The 19693-nt window shown below is 35.6% G+C and overlaps 1 protein-coding gene across 23 annotated transcripts in view; it reads left to right on the top strand.

Moving 5' to 3' along the window:
• The window catches only part of RBM26 (RNA binding motif protein 26), an 84358-nt gene that overhangs the window by 22299 nt on the left and 42366 nt on the right, over positions 1–19693 (top strand). For 9 of the 23 annotated variants that reach the window (XM_023751697.1, XM_023751713.1, XM_023751717.1 and 6 more), the window contains exons 2-9: positions 5341–5459; positions 7239–7375; positions 10502–10590; positions 13492–13709; positions 14657–14917; positions 15696–15935; positions 16333–16503; positions 16845–17000. In XM_023751697.1, the coding sequence (XP_023607465.1) occupies positions 5341–5459; positions 7239–7375; positions 10502–10590; positions 13492–13709; positions 14657–14917; positions 15696–15935; positions 16333–16503; positions 16845–17000 (1391 nt within the window). The remainder of the gene's footprint in view (positions 1–5340; positions 5460–7238; positions 7376–10501; positions 10591–13491; positions 13710–14656; positions 14918–15695; positions 15936–16332; positions 16504–16844; positions 17001–19693) is intronic. The other 14 variants (XM_006086057.3, XM_006086058.3, XM_023751709.1 and 11 more) reach the window with 5 other exon arrangements.

Here is a 19693-nt window from a genome sequence, read left to right on the forward strand (position 1 = left end):
GACCAGTCGCATTGACTTGCCTTGGGTGGCTTGGTGTCAGTGTGTGTCATAGCATGGTCGCCCGGAAAGTCATTCAGATGGTCGTTCTGTGTTGTTTGGTTGTTCAGTCGATTTGCATACTATGCTTTTATTATTATAGATGTATTGTGATAACTTTTCAGTGATAAGAACTGGTTTGTGTGATTCTCATGGGTTGATACGCTTATTTTGTTGTGGTGATTTTATTTTGTGAAATTAAGTGGGTGTGATTATTCTCAATGAGTAACCTCTGCTGTAACTAACTGCTACATACAAATAATATATTTTTGCCTTAATTTGAATTGAATGAAATTATAATAAACTATGGCAAGCATTTTTTAATGTATATGTTATATTTGTCGCAATGGAATTTGAATTTTTAAAAGAGTAGTCTAAGTACAGAATAATAGAACCATGTCTGATGCAAATGAGATATTTTTCCTGAATATAAAGTGGAAATTTTGTTGGAACAGACGTGGGTGTATTCATGTTCTGAAGTTACTGAGTTAACATATTTGAATTTAATTTTAAATTCTCACTGCCACCTCTAGCTCCTTCTCTCAAGATTACTGAAAATAGAAGCTTGGGTTAAATTTTAACAGTTATCTTCCTCTGAATTTCTAAAGCCTCTAAGAAACTTGAGCAAAACAAAATAGTTTTTTAAAACATTGTACTGGAATGTTAGCTTTTTAATTTTTAATTTTTTACTTTACTGTTTTGTTACTATTTTGAAAGTTCTAAATTAAAAAGTAAAAATTAATATGATGAGTGTATTAACAATAATTTTAACATTTATATTAGGGCTTATTTGATTTGTGTTATTTAAAGTATTAAGAAAATTTATTTTGGGGGAGAGACTTAATAACATTTGATTTTTGCATTGCTTTGGCTTCTCCAACTTATTTAGTGTGTGTACTAACAGTTGGAAGAGAATGACCCTCTTAGATTGTCAACCCTATGCATTTCAAGGCCATTATTATTAGTTGTATCCTTAACACAGTATATTCAGAGATTGATAAAATTTTATATTTATGCCTTCAAAATCATTGATTTGAATGACTTCATAGCAATCTGGACATTAAATTTGTCAAAGCTCATTGAAGCCATTAATTTTTAATCCTAACAGAGAAGAGAAATTAGAAATTCAAATGTTTATGAATGCCCACTTTGCCCAATCCCACTGAACTCTTGTTCCTCATGTATCAAGTAGGCACCCAAGTCAACCCTTTTCTGTAGGGTGCCTTGGCCTAAGTTACCCTTGCACTCCATTTTGATCCCTGTTTAAATGTCATTTCATCAGGGACCTTTATTGATGATTTTACCTAAGATATATTCATTCATTTATTCTCTTTTCTTTTCTTCCTCCTTCCTTCCCTTCATTCTTTTTCTTCTATACTCTGTCCCTTTACATTGTATTATTTTTCTTTAGAGCACTTGTCTACATGACATTACATTATTTATATGTATGTATGCATTGTCTGTCTCCTCCTTATACATACCCCCTAAATTCCTTGAGGACAGGAACTTTATTTTTTTTAAAGTTGTATCCTCAAGATACAGAACAGTGTCTGACATAGTAGGTGCTTATTAAATACTTTTGAAAGATAAATGTGGTATTTAGGAGATAATAAATGTATTTACTTATTCTGTCTCAGGTACTGTGTTAGGCCCAGAGGCTACACTCATGAGTAAAAAGTTCTATTTTTAGATTTTGATATTTTTGATAAAACTATCTTACATAAGGTGTACTTTATAGTGTTGTATAACTTTAAACATTTTACTAATATTTATAGATTAGTAATTAAAAAGAATACTGCATTATCTTATATTTTATATAGCTGCACAATATCCCATGAACAAAATTAACCTAGGTATTATGCTCTCTCAGATTTGTGAGGGATTTACTATCCAATCTAGTACTTATCTGCCAGGGGCTATTCAGCCTTTGCTTGAAACCATTCTAATGATGGAGAACTCACTTTCTCTCAGACAGTTTATTCTGCCTGTGGGAGGCCTCTGATTATTGTTTTTTAAAGTCTGTCTCTATTTTAAGCCAAAAATGGTTGCTTTCATTTACTAGTTCTAATTATATCCCATGGAGGATATAGTGAATAAATGTAATCCTTTCTTGTGATAGCCCCTTAATTATTTGAAAGCCTACAAAGTTCTCTCTGACATTTCAATTTTCCTGAGAATCCCTAAGTAAGCTATCTGACCCTTTACCATTCTGGTCTTTTTCTATGAATCTTTTTGAATTTGTTGATATATTTATAAAAGTTGGCACCTATAAGTGAAAGCACTCCCTACTGCAAAAGAGAACTGCACTGCACTGTTTCCTTGGAAGTTCTCAGTGTTCTATTTTTATTGCATCTTTATGATTTAAGTTTTCTCCCAACCATTTCACACCTTGTCTCACTTGACTTACTATTAACTAAAATACTTAGTTGCTCCCCCCTCCACCTCACCTGTCACAAATGCTATTGGTATGTCATGTCTCATGCCTGCCTTATTTTGCAGTTTCTTTATGTTTTCCCCACCTCCCCTCACCTCCATCCCCCCCCCCCCAATACACACACACACACACTACTCTGAGTTAGACTCATGCTTTATTGGCAGATTATGTTTTTGCTGGGCTAAGTGCTTATGAAATATAGAATCAGTGGGAATTTGGCATGCTTTCTGAGCTAGGAATGCAGTTTGCCACTCTTTCAGTATTCCTTTGTCCTTATGCATTTTCAAATCTGATTGTTTTCTGATCTGAAAGAAGATTTCAGCCCCCCCCCCTTTTTCTTTCACATGTTTCCAGAATGCTAGCAGTGTAGAAGAGGGTAAAGTGTAGCTCTGACAAGATATGTATCATTCACACCACAAACCTATTATCAGTAGCAGCTAATTTAGTAAAGTACTTAATGAATAATCAATCTTACTTGCCATGGAGACATTTTTAAAAAGTAACTAACCCCTTATTATGTGAATGTGATTCTTTTGATTAGGTTATTTAGACTTTTTTTTTTACATCATTTATTTTGCATAGTAGGTTATCATTGCTAGATGTTGATATGATGCAGCATTGGCACTTTTAATTAAGACAAATAGAAAAGAGAACACATTTTGCCTGTTCCTGATACATACCATTTTGGTATATTATTAAATGTTCATAGTTCAGATTATTTTTTACTAAGCTATAATTTGCAAGCACATACCTTTTTTTGTCAACAATAAAGATAAAAAACACACAAAAACAAAATAATTGAAATACAAATAAAATGCTTTCTTATAGGACTTAAGAAAAATTGCCTATCAAATACAGATTTACCTGTTTTGCTGTTAAGTGTGAAATTACAAATCTTCTAGTTTATAATTTGCAATCTAACAAATTTTAAAAGGTAGTCTGCCTTTCAGGCTATCTCAGGTACTTAAATTTTTTTGTGTATAATAGTTGATTTGTTGTGGTTGTGACTTTTATTCTAAATTTTATTCAAAGTTGTTGAGCAAAGATTGGGAATTTTGTCTTACTATTTTATAAAACTGTAGTCTATAGACCATAATAATTATAAAAATCACAAAGGTCTTTCTCCAGATTTTTAGATGCTGACATATTAATCCTTTGAAAACAGGGTGGGAATAGAGTAGATTTGGTGTTCAGTTTAGAGAAATGTAAACTGACAGTTACATTATTAGAAAGGCATTATTAAATTGAAAATTCACAACAAACCAGTTTTGAATCAAATTATAGCATTTAGATTCAATGTAGAGACTGAATTTTTTATTAACAGCAACTGCAATAAAACAATATAACATTGTGATATAGTATTAGTGATTTCTAGTAAACTGAAGTATGTTTAGCTTGATGTCTAGTTAGGTTAATGCTTAGTTGATTGTGTTTATTCAAGTTACCTAACATGCATAAGTATTGTTTCATGGTTTCTCATGCAGTAATACCAGATTGCCAGATATAAGTATATCTATAAATACTTCATGAGGTGGTTGTCACATTTCTTCATGCTTATTTTATCACAGATCTAAATATTTCTGTGCTCATTATAATTAAATGGGAAAATATTAATTTATCATAAATTATTTTGTCTGCATTTAAAAAACGTTGGTATAAGTAACTATATTGAAGTAAATTATGAAGAAAAAGTTTTTTAAAATCTCTCATGTAACATTGAAATAATATTTTTGCCCCCTTGTTTTTTGTTTAGGTTATAACTTACTTCAAGTCTTTGCAAATAAATAGTAGTAGATCTATGAGAAGGTGACTTATGATAAGTAACAAATTACCCTGAAAATGAACTTAGTAGCCCAGCAGACATTTATCATCTCACTAGAGGCATGGTGCACGAAATTTGTGCACAGGGGACGGGGTGTCCCTCAATCCAGCCTGCACCCTCTCCAATCTGGGACTCCTCGGGGGATGTCCGACTGCCGGGATCAGGTCTAAAACGGCAGTCAGACATCCTTCTCGCAATCCAGGACCACTGGCTCCTAACCACTCACCTGCCTGCCTGTCTAAGGCCCCAGCTGCCCTCCCCTGCCGGCCTGGTTACCCCAACTGCCCTCCTTTGCCAGCCTGATCTCACCCTTAACCCTCTGCCAGCCTGATCTTGCCCCTAACTGCCTTTGCCTCAGCCCCCACCACCATGGTTTTGTCCGGAAGAAAGTCGGACATCTGGAAGATGGCTGGTTGACCTGGTCTAATTAGCGTATTACCCTTTTATTATCATAGATAACATTTATCATTCCTTTAGGTCAGACATTTAGATACAGGTAGCTTAGTTCATCTCATCTTTATTGATTTTAATGCCACCATTATAAAATCTAAAATACTATATATGTTTGGTTCTGTTTCCAGACTTTCTTGTCTGTTGTTAAAACAATATATCGAGTAATATATATTTAAGTTTCTCTTTATTGTGCTCTTCCAGTATTTTCTTAGCTATTATTTATCTACTTCTGAGAGGAAAAAGCCTTTTGATATTTTTATCATACCATACTAATTATATTAGTTTTTGATGTTTTGCAATTGTTTTTACTTTGTTATAATTTATCTTTTTTGATAATAATAAAGACTACTGAGTTTTCAATACATAAATTAGTATATATTTGGAAGGATACTAAATAATGACTGTACAAATTATGTAAAGTATAATAATGTAAAGCAGAACTTATATGTCTTTATTGCCTTCCATGAGCCAGGTGCTTTTTATGTTAATTCATGTCACTATTGATTATGCCGACTAAGTCCACTTGTAACTGGAATTTGTAGAGTATGCAATTATTTATGGCTAAATTTCCTTCAACACTGTTTTTTTTCTTCAGCTGTGATGCAGATCCATCAGCCCTAGCAAAATATGTTCTTGCTTTGGTAAAAAAAGACAAAAGTGAAAAAGAATTAAAGGCATTATGTATTGATCAACTGGATGTATTTCTTCAAAAAGGTAAGATCTTTGGTTTAAGAATAGTACTTTATTTTAATGTTATTTAAATAAGATTATCTAGCTGTTCTTGAAAGAAGTCTGAGGTGACCTCTGAAAATGGTTCGCTATTCACTTGACCAGAAGACCTCACAAAATCATGCAAATCAAGAGGTTCAGATCTTCATGTTCACTTTAAGAAGACTTGTGAAACTGTCCAGGCCATCAAGGGTATGCATATCCGAAAAGCCATCAGGTATCTGAAGGGAGTCACTTTACAGAAGCAATGTGTGCCATTCCGTTGTTATAGTATTAGAATTGGTAGGTGTGCCCAGGCCAAACAGTGTGCTGGACACCGGGTCGGTTTCCCGAAGAGTGCTGAATTTTGCTGCATATGCTTACAAATGCAGAGTAATGCTGAACTTAAGGGCTTAGATGTAGATTCTCTGGTCATTGAGCACATCCAAGTGAACAAAGCTCCCAAGATGTGGTGCAGAATTTACAGAGCTCATGGGTAGATTAACCAATACATTAGCTTTCCTTGCCACATTGAGATGATCCTTACTGAAAAAGAGCAGATTATTCCATCCCAGCCGGTGTGGTTGAGCATCGATCCATGAACCAAGAGGTCACCAGTTTGATTCCATATTAGAGCACATGTCTGGTTGCTGGCTAGCTCCCCGGTAGGGTGTGTGCATGAGGCAGCTGATTGATGTCTCTCTGTCATTGATGTTTCTATCTCTCTATCCCTCTCCCTTCCTTTCTCTCTAAAAAATCAATAAAAACATATTTAAAACATTTTTAAAAAAGCAGATTATTCCTAAACCAGAAGAACCAGAAGAGGAGGTTGCACAAAAGAAAACTATCCCAGAAGAAACTGAAGAAACAAAAACTTACGGCGTAGGAGTAAAATCAACATAAAGTAAACACTAATAGAAGTTTAAAAAAGAAAGTATCCATAGTATTAAAGGAACTCAGTAAGAGACAGGCTCTAATTGTAACGAAGATGAACAATCCATATTATTGCTGATTTATATCCACAACTTATTACTGATTATATCCATAGCTTATTTATAAAGACTTTTTTCTTATTACCATTCTTAAGCTTTTTCTTAAATCATGCTGACATTTTTTCTTTGAAGTTTAAGAAAATGACGGTATGCTTGTTTATTTAAAGATAGTACTCCTTATGGATCTACTTTGAATGTTGTCTAGCCCAGTGCTGTTTAGCTTTTTCACTTGCCAACATCTAGATCAGTGGTTCTCAACCTTCCTAATGCCGCGACCCTTTAATACAGTTCCTCATGTTGTGATGACCCCCAACCATAAAATTATTTTCATTGCTACTTCATAACTGTAATTTTGCTACTGTTATGAATTGTAATGTAAATATCTGATATTCAGGATGTATTTTCATTGTTACAAATTGAACATAATTAAAGCATAGTGATTAATCACAAAACAATATGTAATTATGTGTGTTTTCCGATGGTCTTAGGCGACCCCTGTGAAAGGGTCGTTCGACCCCCAAAGTGGTCGCGACCCACAGGTTGAGAACCGGTGATCTAGATGATGGTAGTATCTGTGTTTGTGCACTGGTAGGGTACATGGAGACTGGTCATGGCTGGAAGTGACTGGCCCAGAAACTGGCTGTTCCAGCCCTCATCACCCTGAAAACTGAATATATTGGTGTTACCATGGGACTGTGCCATGGCACACTGGTTAGGAAGGTTTTAAGTGGAGAATAATATCTTAGCAAATGGCTTTTAATATGTGGGATTTTTTGGTTTGTTTTATTTTTAGAGACACAGATATTTGTGGAAAAACTTTTTGATGCTGTGAATACAAAGAGTTACCTACCTCCCCCAGAGCAGCCATCATCAGGAAGCTTAAAGGTGGAATTTTTTCAGCACCAAGAAAAAGATATAAAAAAAGACGAGGTAAGAATTTGTGTTAAACCTTACATTTTCTTTGAAAACATATAAGGGATAATTAAACTGAGTTGTATTTTCTGTATCTGTGTCAGGAGCCTTCAAGACCACCCCCAAGTTCAATGATTTCACTAGGAGCACTCACAGGACTTAGCATATAATCATTCTCACAGTTATGATTTCTTACAGTGAAAGGATACAAAGCAAAATCAGCGAAGGGAAAACAGTGTATGGTGCAAAGTCTAGGGGGATACAGGCGCAAGCTTTCAGAGTTCTCTCCCAGTGGAGTCACCTAAGATGTGCTTAAGGAGAAGTGACAGTATGTGTGAACCAGGGAAGCTTGTTAAAGACTCAGTGTCCAGGACTTTTACTTAGGTTTGGCCACCTGGGTACCTTCTGCCTAGTATGTTCTAGATTCCTAGGAGGAAGGCAGGTGTTCGCTATGAACCATATTGCATACACAGACAATTCAGGCGTAAGTGAGCTGTTATTATCAGGCAACCCTCTAGAAATCAAAGTTCACAGATGCCAGCCAAGGATCTATCTTACGTGCAGGCCTTTAACTTTTCTGCATAGTATCTTATAGCTATGGACGCTTATTACCTATGTTCTGTGAAAATAATTAGATTGACAGTAAATCTGTTTGTTTCTGTTCCACAAGCATTTTGTAGGGAACTATTTTTAAGGTAGTTAAATAAAATGACCTTCACAGGGCAATAGAAATGACCTCATAATTTAAGAGTTTTTATGGGAAAACTCCAGAGCAGCCATCTTTTATACAAGATTACCATTTTTGTTTAATAATCATATAATAATTAATACTCCGGTGTGGGGTGAATTTCCCGCCAAAATATAAGATGGCTCTGTCTTTTGGTTTTGTTCCATCCACCAAAAGGGTGGATTACAAACAAATATTTGGTAATACGCAGTTACAATCGGCCCGAGTTTACACGTTTCCCGCACTCCACCGCAAATCTATATGAACCGAGTTAAAGACGGCTCCCGCGGAGTACGCGCAATTCACGCGAGCCGACTTAACTCGTTTCCCCCACTCCAAGTGTTAAGATCTCCTCAATTTGATATTTAAGGATTGTAATTCCAGCAAAAATAATTGACAATTAAAAGTTGGCTTTAACAGTCACTGCCTTGTGACCTTGAAAACATGACTTTTTCAAGCCATAGTTTACTCAGCTGTGAAATGGAAATATTATGGGGTTATTGTGAGGTAGTTAAATAATATCGAGAAAGCACCCAGTATATATGTGGCACATAGTAGGTTTTTTAATAAATGGTAATTACTATTAGTATTGAGAGATTGTTGTGTGAAAGATGTGGTTGTGACTTTTGGGTTTTTTACCCCTCATAAACCTTTTTTTTTTTCTTCTTCAGATTATATAACTAAGACATGTTTATTATGCAATTATATATATCTATATATATATATCTATACATACATATATTTATACATACATACATATACACACACACATATAATGTTACATAATAATTCTTAAATATATTTTTATGCCTCTATACCTAAACATATTTATACACATGTATTTGTATATAATTACACAGACAGACACACATAAAACACCCTTGTTAAAGATATTTGTCCCTTTAAGAACTGTCAGAATGTCAGATGGCAATCTAGATAAAAAATGCTATGGGTGTAGTAAAAGTTCACTGTTGATTGTGTACTATGGGGTATGATGATCTGTCAACACAAATTACTCCCAAGTGTGCATTGAGGCAAATAGGAAAAAGTGTCTTAGAGTTTTATTTGTACCCAGTATTTTTGGTGGGGGAGGGTTGATATGGGTGGCAAGAGAATAAAAGTATTAATAAGGGGGAAAAAAGGGCAGACTGTTATAAAATTTTTAAGCAGTGTCAGAGTTTGGTCTGTTGATAGAATATCCATATTTAACTTATCATACAACCTGAGGCCTGGTGCACGAAATTGTCCACTCGCGACGGGGAAGGGGTCCCTCAGCCCAGCCTGCACCCTCTCACAGTCCGGGAGCCCTCAGGGGATGCCCAACTGACGCTTCCTGCAGGGAGCGGGCCTAAGCCGGCAGTCGAACATCCTTAGCGCTGCCGCAGAGGCGGGAGAGGCTCCCGCCACTGCCGCTGCATTCACCAGACATGAGCCCGACTTCTCGCTCAGTGGCACTCCCCCTATGGGAGTGCACTGACCACCAGTGAGCAGCTCCTGCATTGAGCGTCTGCCCCATGGTGGTCAGTGCGTGTCATAGCGACAGGTCATTCTGCTGTTGGGTCAATTTGCATATTACCCTTTTATTATATAGGATGGGGACACTTGACAGTGAGAGGCTTTCACCCAAAGGGATGCTGGAGCAACTGGCATAAACTAGAACATGTTTATATTATCTGTAGACTACCTACATCAGAATATCTTAGGGTTCTTATAAAAATGCAAATCTTCATGCCTATCATATTTCTAGAAGCCACACGTTCAATATTTTCTGAATTTATCTTCTAAATCCTTTTCTTTCTAGTAACATCTATTAATGTGCTATGGAAATAGTGTTCTGGGCAGTACAGCATGGAAAATTTTGGCCTAAACAAAGTAGCATTGAACAAGGGAATGTTTTTCAGGGCTGCTTTCTATTAATTATATAATGTGAATGGAGGCCTTTTGTAGGAAAGAGGAATATATAGCTGCCATACTACCATGAGAAACTGAAGAACTATTTTATCTTATATGTTATTTTCTCAAATGTTTTATTTTTTTATGACTTGGTTAGTTCTAATGTATGCTCATATATTTCCTAATGTGTTCAGTACCAGACCAATTCAATGAACCAAAACATGAGTGTATGTTGGACTTTTGAAAGAGGAATAAAGTTGGGTTTTCACTAATAATTTTTAAATGAGGACACTTGCTTAAAATGTTTTTTCTCCACTAATTATTATCTAAGATAAGCATTTATGAGTTTCTTTAGGTTCACTGTAACTTTCAGCATGCCTCTCTTTTGTGATTAAACTAAATGTATTTTGTTTAAATGGCAATTTTGCTTTTATATTTTAATATCAGTTAAGTCATTGAAATAGTAACATGATAAGGAATGACTGTTGCTAAATCTTCTACACCTTTTATTTTTGGTATGTCAGATCATAAAAGAGGAAGAACGAGAGAAGAAGTTTTCCAGAAGGCTAAATCACAGTCCTCCCCAGTCAAGCTCCCGATACAGAGAAAATAGGTGATTAATTAATTGAACCATGTTTGGTGATTAGACATTGGTTATCTTTTACATAAAAGATACACAAAGCTGTAAAATCTTTTACACGGGGGCAAGTAATGTCTATTTTGTTACTGGTTTAAGAAAGTGTAACTCAGTTCTTTTTTACCATTTATTAGTTATTCTTATTTTTATTCTTCAAATTCCAGTGAAATCTTGAGACCTTTTCTTGCCTGAAGTTTTCCTTTAATAAGAATTTGATTTTTTTAAATTAAATCTTTATTGTTCAGATTATTACAGTTGTTCCTCTTTTTTCCCCCTATAGCTCCTCTCCACCCAATTACCACCCCACCTTCTGCCCTTACCCCTGCCACTGTCCTCATCCATAGGTGTATGATTTTTGTCCAGTCTCTTTCCGCACTCCCCACAACCCTTCCCCCCTGAGAATTGTCAGTCCACTCCCTTTCTATGTCCCTGATTCTATTATGTTCACCAGTTTATTCTGTTTATCAAATTATTTATCTTCTTAAAGGATACCTTTCAGCATTTCATATAATACTGGTTTGGTGGTGATGAACTCCTTTAGCTTTTTCTTATCTGTGAAGCTCTTTATCTGACCTTCAATTCTGAATGATAGCTTTGCTGGATAAAGTAATCTTGGTTGTAGGTTCTTGCTATTCATCATTTTGAATATTTCTTGCCACTCCCTTCTGGCCTGCATAGTTTCTATTGAGAAATCAGCTGACAGTCATATGGGTACTCCCTTGTAGGTAACTGGCTGTTTTTCTCTTGCTGCTTTTAGGATTCTCTCTTTGTCTTTTGCTCTTGGCATTTTAATTATGATGTGTCTTGGTGTGGTCCTCTTTGGATTCCTTTTGTTTGGGGTTCTCTGTGCTTCCTGGACTTGTAAGTCTATTTCTTTCACCAGGTAGGGGAAGTTTTCTGTCATTATTTCTTCAAATAGGTTTTCAATATCTTGCTCTCTCTCTTCTTCTGGCACCCCCATAATTCGGATGTTGGTACGCTTGAAGTTGTCCCAGAGGCTCCTTACACTATCTTCATATTTTTGGATTCTTTTTTCTTTTTGTTTTTCTGGTTGGGTGTTTTTTGCTCCTTCGTATTTCAAATCTTTGACTTGATTCTTGGGATCCTCTAGTCTGCTGTTGGGTCTCTGTATAATATTTTTTATTTCAGTCAGTGTATGCTTAATTTCTAGTTGGTCCTTTTTCATATTCTTGAGGGTATCACTAAATTTATCGGCGGTTTCTAGAAAATTCTTGAAAAACCTTATAACTGTGGTTTTGAACTCTATATCCAGTAGTTTGCTTTCCTCCATTTCTGTCATTTGTGACCTGTTTCTTTGTCTCTGCATTTTGGCTGCTTCCCTGTGTTGGTAGAGTGGCTTTGTGTGCTAGGTGTCCTATAGGACCCAGTGGCTCAGCCTCCCCAATTACCTGAGGTGGACACTCTTGGTATACCCCTTTGTGGGCTGGGTGCACAGTCTTGTTGTAGTTAAGCCTTGATTGTTGTAGGTATCACTGGGAGGAATTGACCTCTAGGCCAGTTGGCTGTGAGAATCAGCTGTGTCTGCAGTGGGAGAACTTCTGTGCTGGAAACACCCTTCTGTGGCAAGACTTGCTTCAGTGGGGCTTTGGTGCTCACTGAGTCTGCCCCCTGAGTGTGTCCTTATGGATCTGAGAAGTTGTAGTCTGGATGGTCCACTCTGACCACTGGGTACACTGGCTCTTGGATGTCTAAGGAGGTGCTAATTTAGCCTCTGCCTGAGGCTACCCAGCAGGAGCTACGAGAGATCTGCAGATTCCTCTTCTTTGTCTGGGGTTTGGAGGTGCCCAGATGAGGCCCAGCTGTGAAGCAATGCAAGCTGCTGTGGGGCCTTGGGCCTTCTTTTTGGATATTCTGGGTCTCTGACCCAGCTGCAGTTAGTTAGGTAATTTTAGATTGCAAAGGGCCAGGTCATTCATATGCAAAAGCCTCTGAGCACAGCTTGGGTGGGGCGGGGTCTCAGGGAATCAACAGGGCGGAGCAAACAGCTATGGCTGATCCTCAGTCCTGCCCAAGAGGCCCCGAGCGGGTCTCACTGTCCCGCGGTAATCGCTGCAAGCACCTCTGAGAGAAAGCCGCCCTGGAGTTCTGCTTGATGCCAGACAGTCCAGTTTCTCCCGGAGTCTGGGTCCCCAGAGACTCGCCCGGAACAGGAGTTCAGAGCCATCAGGAGCTTGAGACTCCCTCCTGACTGAAAAAGACAGCCACGTCCTCAGTTGCGAGCCTTTTCCGCGCTTGCCTCAGTACCTCTGCACTTTACTTCCGCACCTCCTCTGAGTCTCAGTGTGCTTTTCTCTTTCCTTCTAGTTGTAGAATTTCCACTCAGCCAGCCTTTCTGTGGTTCTGGATGATGTCTGTTTTGTCTTGTAGTTTTTTTTTTAAGTAGTTGTGCGATGCAGCAATTTCCGGTGTTTACCTATGCTGCCATCTTGGTTTTCCCTCAAGAATTTATGATTTTTTTTTCATTAAGGTTTCAAAGGCGTTTAGAATGCAGGGCATGTGATACATGCCTATGAGATATGTGTTCATATGCATAAGTACATTTATGTACAGATATTATTTACTATAAGACATGTATAGATAACCTAAATGTATATATGCCTTTTTGTGTAAGACTAAGAATTAAGACTTTTAGAGATTTTTCCTTAAAGGTGTTTTAGAGTACTTCTTCTGCAGAACATGTTCAGTTTTGTATTGTTCCAGTTATTTATTGTTTCATTTTCCTATGTTTGTATTCTGATGGTACAAAAAAGAATCATGATATTATAAGAATTAAATATAACTTTTGCATTTAGAGTTTTCCCTGTATCTACTTAAAAGTTATGTACATGAAAGTAAAGTGATCATATATTTCTTTAGAAGTCGTGATGAGAGGAAAAAAGATGATCGTTCTCGCAAAAGAGATTATGATCGAAACCCTCCTCGAAGAGATTCATACAGAGACCGGTACAATAGAAGACGAGGTCGGAGTCGCAGTTACAGCAGGAGTCGGAGTCGAAGTTGGAGTAAAGAGAGGCTTCGTGACAGGGATAGGGATAGAAGCAGGACCAGAAGCAGGAGCAGAACACGAAGCAGGGGTAAATCATATATGTGTATATTTTTATTGGCATTCTCTTATTGAGAAAATACTTCTTAACTTAAGGACCATAAAACTTGTTTTAATTATATATCAGTTATACTTCAAAACTATGAAAACAGTTAAAAGTTTTCATTTCAGATGTGTGTAATTGCACGACCATGTCATTTCCAACATGTATAATATTTCTTGCAATGTGCATTATTAAAAGGGAGATATTATGACCAATGAAACAAACATCTTTGAGTAAAACACCTTTACTTAAGCTTTGATATTAGCTACCCTTGCAAACTTTATTGTACAGCCATCTTTATTTAGTGTAGGAAGTGATTTTGTAGCCTTTGTATAAGCCCTGCACTTCTCTGTTACTCTTCTTTTAGAGTTTTTTCCCCCTTTGTTCTACGTATACTAGGCCTCTCTGCACATTGCTTCACTTAACGAATCTCCTTAATACCTATTCTTTTCCTTGGGACCATATACAGCCCAGTTAATTTCTTTGTTTATGTTTAATATGAACTCCTTTTTCTTCCTCTGCTCATCCATTCTCATCGTCAAATGGTGTTCACTGTAAAAAGGCATGCTAAGATTTTTAGAAGGATGACAAATATTCATCGCAGAAAAAATAACCATAGTTTTATTATAATACATATTATGCTTTTTGGGGGGTAAGATTACAGTGAAGAAAAATTAAAAATCTCTTCTGTAAATAGAACTTCAAGAAATTTTAAACTCATTAAGTACAGCAAATTTATGTGTGGTCTTATAGTTTAGGTCATATTGAAAAGAAATAGCTTTTCTTGGGCCATTGTATATTCATTGTTTTCAAAAGAAAAGGAGGGTTGTCTAAAATGTGGACATTTTCTGTTTAGTGAAAATAGTACTATTTCTGCATCTGGGACATGGTTTTTAAAAAAAATAGTTTTATAAGTCATTTATATTTTATTGCAGAAAGAGATCTGGTAAAACCCAAATATGACCTGGATAGAACAGATCCACTAGAAAACAATTATACTCCAGTTTCTTCAGTACCTAACATTTCATCTGGTCACTACCCTGTACCTACTTTGAGCAGCACCATAACAGTAATTGCTCCTACACATCATGGTAATAACACTACCGAAAGTTGGTCTGAATTTCATGAAGACCAAGTGGACCATAACTCATATGTCAGACCACCAATGCCAAAAAAACGGTGTAGAGACTATGATGGTAAGTAAGCCTTTCAGCTGTTTCTACATATTGAATTAATATATCTAACTGACTAAATTCTGTAAGTTTAGGTTACACACAGTTATTCAAAGACTTAACCTATTGGAAATAGTTGTAAATTAATATTAAGCACTCATGAATTTCTCAATATTATTGAAAACGTCATTAATCACTACTAACTATTGAATATCAATTTAAATATATTATTTGCATGTAAGTCTTAAGATATATTTGGAATTTATCAAACAAGACTAATATTTATAGAGTTACTTGTGAGGGAATCTGCTACTGAAATATTTTCTTCAAAGTTTATGTTTTTAAAAATGAACAGTTATTGTCATGTAAGTGGAACCAGAAATGTGAATATCACCTATTTAAGAATTTATAAATGAAGACTCTTAAGCTTTTATTGTAAAAGTTTTATAAACTTATGAAAGCTATAGTTGCAGTGTTTATAAAGTTATATGTGAGATTTAAATACAGGAAGTATTTCTAATGACATATATATATATATATATATATATATATATATATGTTTTATACCATCTTATTAGTTAGGTATACTCACTTTAATTTGGTGATGTATTTTCTAGTGTATGTGTTATCTTTATTATGACTTAAGTATTTTTAAATTACTGGAATTAGTAGGGTAGCTCTTGTGATATGGTTAATTACACTTGCCCTATATTAAAAAATATTTGTTTTTAAATATCTTACTTTTGTTAACTCAGAGAAAATTTCAATGTCCAGCACTTTTCATATTTCTTTTTCCTCACAGAAAAGGGTTTCTGCATGAGAGGAGACATGTGCCCTTTTGATCATGGCAGTGACCCAGTAGTTGTAGAAGATGTGAATCTTCCTGGTATGCTGCCTTTCCCAGCACAGCCTCCTGTTGTTGAAGGACCACCTCCTCCTGGACTCCCCCCACCCCCACCAATTCTCACACCCCCACCTGTGAATCTGAGACCCCCAGTGCCACCACCAGGCCCATTACCACCCAGTTTACCACCTGTCACAGGTAAGTAAATATGTTTGTTTGCCTCTACTTATTATCTGTCCATTTGGAGTCTTTTTAAAAAGTTAATAGTTTGATGCTTGCTTTTATTAAAAGTATCTAAAGTAATTTTGTAGATGCTGGAAACTAAGACTATACCCCTACTTTACTTGACTATGCCAAACCTATGATTTACTGTGGTTTGGAGTAGCTCTGAATTATGCACAATCCCTGATAAATTCCAGCTGCCTGTAATATTTTATAGCTTAAGAGAAACCTGTTTTAGAAAACATTGAAAGGCTATTTACCCTAGAAAACTAAAATAGTTATAAAAGTTTGATGTTTGTAGATATTATAGTTTGATGAATGAGAATATCATGTTTGGATATACAAATAACTTATTTTATTTGTTTGCTTTCAGATGATATTTCTTATTCTTTGGTTTTGACAGGACCACCACCACCACTTCCTCCTTTGCAGCCATCTGGCATGGATGCTCCCCCAAACTCTGCAACCAGTTCTGTTCCTACTGTAGTAACAACAGGCATTCATCACCAGCCTCCTCCTGCTCCACCTTCTCTTTTTACTGCAGGTGCAGTTTTGGCCCTCTCTATATTTATGAATTTAGCTTTAGATGAGGAATTTTTAAATGTTTAGAAAGTGAATTACTCTAGCAGGTCTATTTTTCTCACTACAATTATATAGAATAAAAATGTAGACATGGTGAATGTACATTAAATGTAAGTCTTCAGTTAAGTTTTTTAAAACTGTTATATTTTCTTTTAAATAACGCATTTTTATAAAACTAAATTTTCTTTTTAATACATATAAAATATGTTAGCTTTGTATTAGTAACATATTATAGTTTACTTTTTCTATTACCAATATAGAAAAATTATAAAATGGAGTTTTACAATTGTTTTTTAATTACAGTTTTTGTATTACCAGATACATATGACACAGATGGCTATAATCCTGAGGCCCCAAGCATAACAAACACTTCCAGACCTATGTATAGACACAGAGTGCATGCACAAAGGCCTAACCTGATAGGATTGACATCAGGGGATATGGATTTGCCACCCAGAGGTACTATGATTAATCTTTTCTTATAGTTTTTGTAATATCAAGCGTGACAAACATTTATAAAGAACAGTTGGTCCTGTATTTATAGGTTGAGTAAAGGATAGTGTTTATGTTTGTTTCTTCAATCCTTTGGTCTCTCATGAGAGAAAAGGTAATAATGTATTTCTCTATTTATGGTGTTTCCAAGAGGAAAGAAATTTTACAAAAGTACATATTTTCTAATGTAGCTTTTGTTGGGTATTTTCTATCATTTGCAGTCTTAATAGGTTTCTTTAAACTCTTTAGAGTAATGCTTTAATTCCTAAAGATAGATTCCGTCATAGTTAATGAAATTAGCTGTACAAATTATGCTTGATGTGTATTTTACTTTTGATGTTAGAATTTAAAATTCGTTTGCTTATAATATTTTAAGCAAAAGGAATTATGTTTCAGGAAGTGTCTAATTAGCTTTTACATTTTTCTTAGAGGTGACAGACTTTTTGATAAAAGTTCTAAATGGGAGAAGATAGAGTTTAGACTGATACAGTCACAAGCTGAGGCAGCAAGACTCCTATGCTAGAGGTACAACTGGATATGGAGAGTCAGAGGAGGTGTAGAGCTTACATTAATTTGAAAGATTTGCTACAGATAGTTGATATAGGGAAGTGAGGGATTGTTAGACATAATGAAAAATATTATGTACGCCAATAAGTGTCTTTTTCCTTATTTCAACTAGTTTTTAAATGCCATTTTCTTTCCAGTTTTTCCCCAATGTCTTTTTTTCTAGTATGTCATGTCTCATCAAGCGTGAATAAAACTCGAACTTAATTAACAGTCAGTAACTAATGTGGTTTAGTAAACTTGTGATTACTTATACTTTGATTTATTTTGTTGTTGTTTATTGAAAACTCTCAGATCCTGAGCATCTACATACCTTGAGTATTCAAAGACCTTTTTGTGATGAAGATGTGAAGATCATTTTAATTTATACCCAATTTAATTTGAGATCACAGGACATTTCATTTGGATGCCCACCTTTTAAATTCTTTTTGCAGCATTCTAATAACTCTCATTAACAACAACAGCAGTAAAAAAGATTATTTTCTTATGAAAAATTTTTTTTTTAACAGTTTCTTGTAATTGAAAAGTAGCCACTTGTGGCTGTTTATCCTCCAAGTCTCTTCTACCTAGCCAGTTCAGAGAAAACTTCTTAAGGTCACTATTTAGTACTTGTTTTCTTTTTATCATGTACATATTCCTTGCTCTTGCTAGAACTCCAACATCAGGTCATCTCTTATCTTGCTCTTTTGGAATGGCATAACTATACGCTGCTACAGATCAGTATTTATTAGACCCATTCCAGTGCCAGGTCAATTTTTTGTTGGTGATGAGGGAAGGAAGAGGAATCAAACCTCTTACATATAAATCTTAATCATATAGAAGTTGGAGTGGTGGTAATTTCAGCTCCACATGCATGTAAATTACATGAATGGACCTATTGTGAGATAAATGTCTGGTGTGCCTAGAAATTTGAACGCCTTTTCTCATGGAATCATGTAGTAATTGCTTTAATACTGTTCTTTAGAAACATTATGTGCTATTTCTGTGAGCTGGTTTAGGAATATACTCTTTATTAATAACACTTTTTTATGCGTCAAAACTGATTTAGCAATCCATTTATATTGAGTGTTACCTATACTTCTGTTTCCTTTTTTTGGTCCCCGTCCCCCAAAATGTTTTCATCTGTTGCCTATTTGGTTTGAAACTTAATGTCCTGGATTGTGATAGATACTTAAAAGCCTATGATACTGTTAATTATATAATTATTATATATTTCTAATAGCCCATAGATGGCCTTAATTTAAATTTGTCTTAGACTATTATGTGATAATCATATTTTTATGCTTCATACTTTAAATTTACAAATGAAAATAATGTAGGTCCTTTGATGCCTTAGAATTCCGAATATTAATGTAACTTGGAGGCCTTGATAGTTGCCCTTGCCATATTTCTAAGGAGGTGGGAAATTTGATAGATGCTACTTGATTGAATATACGTTGGACTTGATTGAATATAGGTAGGAAGAAGGGCTAAGTTTCCATTTGCTGTCAACAAAACCAGTGCTGAAAATTTTAAGCAGAAAAATAATTTATTAAAATGGATATTGGGGGAAAAACACAATACATATAGGTAATACGCACATTTGGTAATTGTATACCCAGAGGAACTTGCTTCTTTTTTTAACTCTCTTTTTAAAATAAATAACAAAAATATGAGTGAGAGAATACAGATGAATTAGAACAGACACATCACAAATACTGAGGAAAAACACATTACTGCCTCTTAGTGAACCTTTAGGTAAATAACATATTAAAGAAAAAAGGATATTGGATAGCTCAAAGACCTCTCCAAAAGAGCCAGTGAACCAGGCTTGTGAGGCAGGAAGAAGGCCAAAAATCCCATTGCAGAACTGATCCTGCGAAGATAAACTGGGCAAAGAAATTGCGGCTTGCACTGTGAACATCACCCATGCTAAATACTGGATATTTCTACCTAATCTGCTGTAGACATGTAGGCTAAGTCAAAGGTAGCCAGTGAAAGGATCTAGATAAAGTGTATACACTCTAAAATAGTTTTTAGAACCTGGAAGAATTTTGTGACTGGGAGAGAAGGGAGTAAGGGATGTGGAGGGATGTAAGAGGCCAATTAAAGGCATT

Source organism: Myotis lucifugus, unplaced genomic scaffold, assembly GCF_000147115.1.
Source record: "Myotis lucifugus unplaced genomic scaffold, Myoluc2.0 scaffold_24, whole genome shotgun sequence".
Taxonomy (NCBI): Eukaryota; Metazoa; Chordata; class Mammalia; order Chiroptera; family Vespertilionidae; genus Myotis; species Myotis lucifugus.